This window comes from Panthera onca (genome assembly GCF_046562875.1).
Source record: "Panthera onca isolate mPanOnc1 chromosome E1 unlocalized genomic scaffold, mPanOnc1 haplotype 2 h2.Chr16_ul_3, whole genome shotgun sequence".
NCBI classification, from domain to species: Eukaryota; Metazoa; Chordata; class Mammalia; order Carnivora; family Felidae; genus Panthera; species Panthera onca.
The window spans coordinates 777,519-784,714 of record NW_027675817.1 but is presented as its reverse complement, the minus strand read 5'-3'; the positions used below and the strand labels follow the sequence as shown (position 1 = coordinate 784,714).

General features: G+C 44.3%; 1 protein-coding gene across 9 annotated transcripts in view; it reads right to left on the bottom strand.

Annotated features, from left to right (window-relative positions):
- Positions 1-1,323: 1,323 nt before the first annotated feature.
- LOC145715144 (leucine-rich repeat-containing protein 37A2-like) overlaps positions 1,324-7,196 on the bottom strand; it is a 45,143-nt gene continuing 39,270 nt past the window's right edge. For 7 of the 9 annotated variants that reach the window (XM_081794771.1, XM_081794772.1, XM_081794770.1 and 4 more), the window contains 4 exons: positions 4,658-4,707; positions 3,072-3,126; positions 2,850-2,992; positions 2,522-2,748 (listed from right to left, as the gene is read on the bottom strand). In XM_081794771.1, the coding sequence (XP_081650897.1) occupies positions 2,646-2,748; positions 2,850-2,992; positions 3,072-3,126; positions 4,658-4,707 (351 nt within the window). In that variant the 3' untranslated portion in view covers positions 2,522-2,645. Of the gene's footprint in view, positions 2,749-2,849; positions 2,993-3,071; positions 3,127-4,657; positions 4,708-7,196 lie in introns of those variants that run through there. The other 2 variants (XM_081794769.1, XM_081794774.1) reach the window with 2 other exon arrangements.

Here is a 7,196-nt window from a genome sequence, read left to right as displayed (position 1 = left end):
TCCCTCTCTCTCAAAAATAAACATTAAAAAAATTAAAAGAAATACGGCAAGGTAGCATTTGAGACTGATAAGTATTGTGCAAATTTGAGGTCGTGTTATAGAAACAACATTTTCTAAGCTTCACTTTATGAACCACATTTGAGCTAATGGAAATATTCCAAAATAGGAGAATGGAGTTGCCTGGAATCCCGGCCCACACTTCGGGAAGCCCAACTATGCACAGATGGGTCTTCTTGGTTTCTCGTCAGCTCTGTCTCTGTGTCCACCTCTCTTCTTCAAAAAGTCACCACCGGCCCCCGCTCCACCCAGCTCATGAAGGAGTTTGAGCTGGCATGAGGAGTTTCTGCCCTTGTGACCTAAGAGTGACTAAAGGGCCTAGTACTGCGCCTGGCTCAAAGCAGGTGCTCAACAAACAGTAGCGGCCACCATCCTCATCGTTATAATTATTGATTCTTTGATGGTAACCATGGCTTAGACGTCTCTGTACCCCTGCACCCTGCAGCAGGGCAGTATAACCGTCAGCAGGCTTTGGAGTTAACAGGCCTGGATTAAACCCCTACCTGGCAGTTTTGGATTTGCGGCCTTGGGCACCTGAACAGGGTACCTACATCCTTTAAGCCCTGTCCCCTTATCTGCCAGATGGGGATAATAAAGTATGTTTTCACGGACTGTTGGGCTAAATTAAGACTGCAAAACACCCAACCCAGGCCTTGACACCAAGTAAGCAAATAGTAAACTAGGTGCTGCTGCCGCTTCCGATTACTGTTACTCTCTAGTCTTGTGCTTTCAACACAGTTATTTGTTGGCTGACGTCACCACACAGAGACAGACACTTGGTGGCCGTTCTCACTAAAACGCTGGGGGAACGGGAGCAGGCACCAGGAGAACAGGTGTCCTTGCCCAGCAGCAGCAAACTAATAAAGCCGAAGAGGCACTGATGGGCCAATCACCCCGCTTGGAACCGTTCCTACCAACCCTGCCAAACCTGCTGGGCTGTGCCCCAGTCCTACTGTCCCCTCGGGGGACTCTGTTGGTGGCCAGCGGTTGGTGCCATATTCCATCACCTATCGCTAAGCCACCAGCATTTATTTGGGGGCATTTAAAGAGATTGTCAGGGGCGCCTGGGCGGCTCAGTCGGTTAAGCATCCGACTCTTGACTTCAGCTCAGGCTGTGATCTCACGGTCGTAAGATCGAGTCCCTCGCATCGGGTTCCACACTGAGCACACAGCCCGCTTGGGACTCTTTCTCTCCCTCTCTCTCTGCCCCTCCCCCCTTGCTCTCTTTCAAAATAAACAGACATTAAGAAAAGAGATTATCAAACCTTGTTAATTCAGGATTTCTTTTATTCACTACTGTATTTTGACTCTGACGTCCTTTTTCTAAAACCTGTCATTCATGTACTCAGAAAGCATAGATGACTTCATTATTTTTAATGTTTATCTATTTTTGAGAGACAGTGTGTGAGCTGGGGGGAGGGACAGAGAGAAAGGGAGACAGAGGATCTGAAGTGGGCTCTGTGCTGACAGCAGAGAGCCCAATGCAGGGCTCAAACTCCCACACCATGAGGTCATGACCTGAGCCAAAGTCGGATGCTCACTGGACTGAGCCACCCAGGCACCCCGACTCCTCCCAACATCCTAAATGTGACTGGTTAACGCCCTCCTCTGCAGAAGTGGAGGGATGTTTGCGTCTTCTGCACGTTGTGCTGCATTATCTCTTGGAATCGTGCAGCCCTGATCTGAGCTGGGTAGGAAAGCAGTGGTAGGTGTGGTGCTGCGCTGAACTGGAGAGAGCCCAGCCGCACGCATCCGACCCTCAGTGGGGTCAGCAGAGGCTAGTGGGGTACAGGTGAACAGTAAGTGCCCCCACCAATAAGTTTTCTGAAATAAAGGCCTGAGCAGGGCAGTCCTGGGTAATTACTGCTCTCACACATTCTTTACTCTAACCCTCCAGCATCTCCCTGCTAGCTCTCTGAGGGTGGGGACTTTTTTTTTTTTTTTTTTTTTAAAGAAAACAAACAAAAAAACCCAATGGGAATTATCTACTAGCTTGTAAGGTTGAGGAACACCCTACTTCCAACTACACATTTTGTGTCTGAGTTTGAGCTCTTGGGAAGAAAGACAGGCCTCAGCCCTACAGTGGAGGTCGGCTCAGCGATCCAAATATTCTGGCAACCCCAAAGACCTCACAGAGGGGCCAGAGAGAGATGATCCTCTATGGGCAGGGGGTCAAGCGCGTTGTGAATAACTGGTATTTGGTGAGCCAGGGGAGAGAGCACCAGAATAGGCTGTTAATTAACTTAATAGTCTAAGCCCCTTGAAGATACGTTTTCCAGTTTCCAGAGACTGACCGTATCAGGGAAATGACGGAAAGACGCCCCGTTCACCCTACTTTGCCCATACTGTGTCTTGTGGAAATACTGGCTACCACGAGGGACTCTGGCTTCAGTCCTGCTTCTCTCGCCTGTGGCCCCTGTTGTCTGTAGATAAATATTTAACCGTTTACGTTTTAATTCCTTACCACGTGGCTAGAATTGGTTATGGATTTATACATTTTAATATGAGAAAAAAAGTATTTTACAAGCAATGCTGAGAAGCCAGTATCGGAAAGTAAACTTTGTAGGTGGCCTGAGGCAGGACGGCGTTCACTCTGTGACAATCTCACGTGCTGTCTCACTCTCGTCACCCAGCTCTTCAGTAGTGGAATCTGTGGTCCGAGTCTTCTCTGCTGTGGCTTTGCCAGCCTCCCTGGGAAAAGGAGGAGAATGCCAAGGCTTTGACTCTCGAAAGGAACAATTCAACTCTTCATAATTTCCTCATTTTAGAGAAAATCTTCCCCAATCACGTACCCTAGTTCCATGTTGAAAATCTCATCTTCATCAGAAGAATCCTTGTCGTGTAGCTTCTGTGCCATGTTTTTCTTGCGTGTGGCATTGAGAGGTCTGTACATGTCCCTAAGCCAAAGTGGCCGCCTTCTCCAGAAAAAGCCCTTCTAGAAACCAGAAAGGACAACGTTAGGTCTGTTTCCCCTGCCTTCTCCAGCCACGGTACTTTATCCTCCTCAGATTTACCTGATTGTCACTTTCCTCTGAGCATCTCTTACGCAGCAGAGATCCAAAGAAGCCCCTGGAAGGAAACACACACACAGACAATTGGTGATTCGTACCATTTTCCGTGCCTCTCACAATGTATTTCTCCAGTCTTATTAGCAAGCAAAATCAACACAGACCTGGGATCTCAGAAATAATTCCATACATGCTGGGCTTTCAGAATTTTCCTGTGTCTGTCCATAATGGCCCCACAGTGTCCCTGGGAGACCTTTGTATGTAACTTGACATGAAGTATAGGCAGGATTTTCACCCTGCTCACCTTCTGGCCCTTGGCCAAGTGCCCTTGTGCAGTCAACAAACTGGGTGACCACACGGCAGAAGCACCTAACTCTCTCCAGAAGCATTTTACATCAGTCCCCGCCAGGCTTAGCCTCACAGGCATCATTTGCTGGTGGGTGGGGAGGTGTTTCTATTTTCCTAGCTGCTTTACCTTACAAGATGAATCGCACCGAGTGAATGCCTGAGTCCAACCAGCAGTTATCTAGCTCACTGACTTTCACACTGCAGGCAGATGAGTGAGTGAGTCGTGAAATCACCTGAAAACACACGGCTAGCGCTAAAACACAAAATACTCTTTTTGAATACAAACGGAATAGGGGATACCTGGGTGGCTCAGTCAGGTGAGCAGCCCAAGTCTCGATTTTGCCTCAAGTGATGATCTCACAGATTGTGACATTGAGCCCTGTGTCTGGCTCTGTGCTGATAGTGTAGAACCTGCTTGGGATTCTCTCTCTCTCTCTCTCTCTGCTCCACCCTCCCCCCCAAATAAATAATAAACTTAAAAAAAACAGAACAGAAAGAATCAAGAGTGTATGGTAAGTTTGTTTTAGAAGGTACTTATGTCTATACGGTATGTGTGCACTGAGTTGTGACATAAAATGCAGTTCACAGCCCAAGAACAGTGTAGTCAGAGACGTGCCCAACTGGAAAGGAACCATCTTCTTTCTGGTTCTAGTGGTACTAGTGATACAACCGTCCGGCAAGACATCTTCCTTTTCTCCTTCTCCATCTCATTATTATAAAAGGAAGAGATAAATGATTATCTAAGGTCTCTCCCAGTTCAAATTCTATTGGGTCTGGATAAAGGGAATGGAGAGCGGGGCCTCGAAAACCAGAAGGAGGAAGAAGGAAGTTTTCCCCCTACTTTACGGGGGGGACTCATGTATTCTACCCTCCATCATGCTTGAAGACTAGCGCCTTCACCCCACGACTTTTGGCCCTCCCTATCCCTTCTCCAGAGCCTCTGAGAAGGTCTGTGGCCAGGCCTGATGCCCACCGCCAGCGGGAACGGGTCTGAACATTTCCACCCCCATCCCCCCACGATCTTTCTTTAAAGGTCTAGTGAGCAGGTGCTCTGTGCCAGTCCCATTCTAACTCGGGTTTGGCTGGGCAGCTAACTTTGCTGGATCCAGGCAAAGCATTAGGCCAAATATGTATTCTTTCTGCCTTTGGTGATTTCCTGGCTGTAAGACAAGGGGATTGAAATAGATGAGTTTGAAAATCTAGTTCTAAAATTCTACTTTAACGATTGCCAGACTAATATTTACCTTGAGCTTCCTTCTTTACCTTCCTTGGCTGCTGTTCTATGAGAATAAATCTGTTTTGGAAGAAAACATGATCACAGTTACCCATCACAATAACCACTCCCTCCACATCTTTATTCATTCCTTTGCATTTTAGGTCTTATCTACCCAGTGAGATGATAACTTTTCCTAGGACAGGAATTTGTTGAATAGTCCTTTGACTCTTCAATAACACCTAACTCGTGTGCAGCTGGTAATACATTTTACTGACTGCCTCAGATAACATTCAACAGGTAATTCCTAATAAAAATTCTTGGGAGGAGGAAAAGAAAAGTGTCTACCAGAAACCTAAACAGCAGCACTGTTTTAAAATCAAGGACAAGAGTAGGATGTCTGTTATCACTGCTGCTATTCATTGGTGTTGAGGGGGTCCTAACTGATGCACTGGGAAAAAATGGAGTCGTGGAAAGGAAGAACTAAGATGTATTTGCATACGAAATTACAGACAAACTAAAAGGCCCAAGAGAATCAACTAAAATTTTATTGGAAGAAACATGAGAATTCAGCAAGATGGCTAGATATATATAAAATCAAGAGATCAACATGTAAACCTCAATGACTTTCCTATGTTCCATAAACAATTAATCAAAAAACGGAAGAATTATCCCATTTACAATTATCAGTAAAAAGGCATAAAGTACCTAGGAATAAACTTAGCAAAGAATGGGTAAGACCTATGAGATGAAAACACTAAAGCTCTTCTGAAGGACATTAAGAAGAAACAAATACGTGATCTGAGACACCTTTTTCCTGGAATAGTGTAAAGATGTCAGTTCCCTTCAAATTAACCTACAAATTCGAGGCAATCCCATTCAAATCCCAAGACAGTTTTTTAAACAAAAACTGGCCAGCTGACATTTGGTAGAGAAAATGTGCAAGCATAGCTACAAAATGGATGAAAAAGAAGATCACAGAGCAGACGTTAAAATACGTTCTTACAGAGCAACTGCAGTTAAGTATGTAGCGTGATACTGATACAGGAAAAGAAAACCAGGTTGATAGAATAGAGTCCAGATAAAAATAGTATTTTGGATCCATGAAGAAAGAATGAACCATTCAATAAAAGATTTTAAAGTAACTGGATCTTTATGCAAGGGAAAAAAGTTAGATCCCCTACCTCGACCGTACCAAAACACCAAACAGATTCCATACAGATTAAAAATAAATAAATCACAACAAATATTATAAGAGTACAGAAGAAAATATCAGAGACTATTTTTATACCATGAGGCGAAAAGGCCTTGTTAACGAGACCCATGTCCCATAAGCCATGAGGCAGATATGGTGACGGACTGTCCACACCTCCTGTTCATCGTAGTCCTTGCCCCCTTGATCCCCTGGATTGTTTGTCCTCTTCCTGTTGATTTATAAAACTCTCTTCATATGAAATATATTAATCCTTTCAAGGGCTTTCACTGAATTTCAATGTTTCAAATATTTGTCAGTGTTTTTATCGTGAAGGAGACGGAACAGTGGGATAGGAGCACAGGCTGACTGCAGGCACAGCTGGGTTCTGCTTTGGATTTTGCCACAGTGGCCTTAAGCTGATCCCCTTCTATGTAGGAAAGAAGGATGGTGATATCATCCTCACAGGACTGTGGGGATTAAATCAGATGTCTGGTTTATTCCAAGCAGAAATCAGACAAGACGATCAAATCTATCAAATGTTTCTGCATGTGGTATCAGGTCACAAAGCTTTTTCTCACCACAAGATTATAAAAGTATTGATTCTATTTTCTTCTAGTACTTTGATGGGTTCTTGTTTCTCTTTTTTTACATGTACTGAAATATGTTTTTTTAAGGTGAGAAATAGGGATCTGTTGTTATTTTCCTCCCAAATAATTAAGCAGTTGTTCTATTACCATTTATTTATTTTCTTCCACTGATTTGAATACTAAAAGGTAACATTTCAATGTTTATTTATTTATTTTTGAGAGCGACAGAGAGAGAGAGTAAGAGTGAGAGAGGCGCAAAGAGAGAGAGACACACACACAGAATCCAGAGCAGGCTCCAGGTTCTGAGCTGTCAGCACAGAGCCCAACACAGGGCTCGAACTCCTGAACCATGAAATTATGACCTGAGCCAAAGTAGGACGCTTAACCAACTGAGCCACCCAGGCGCCTCTAAAAGGTAACATTTTAAAAGTCCTCGTCACCCACGGATCTGTCTATTGCTGGACTCTGTAGGCTACTTCACATAAATATTACGTTGCATTATTCCTCATTGTGAAATTGACACAATGCCTCATCTCTTCCTTTGAACATCATTATTGTCCACTACAGGAAAAAAACTGCATGGTCTCTGACCTCAAAAAGTGTATCATCTAAGTAGGGAGAGGAAATAATGAAACCACATAAAAAAATATAAACACAAGGTTAAACCACATAGGAATTTAAAACAGCAATAGGAGTTTATAGAACTTCCCAAAAGCAAAAGGCTGCAGGCCACCTCAAGATGCAGAGTACTGACTGGACAATGGCCAATGATTTCTCTTCCCAGAGGT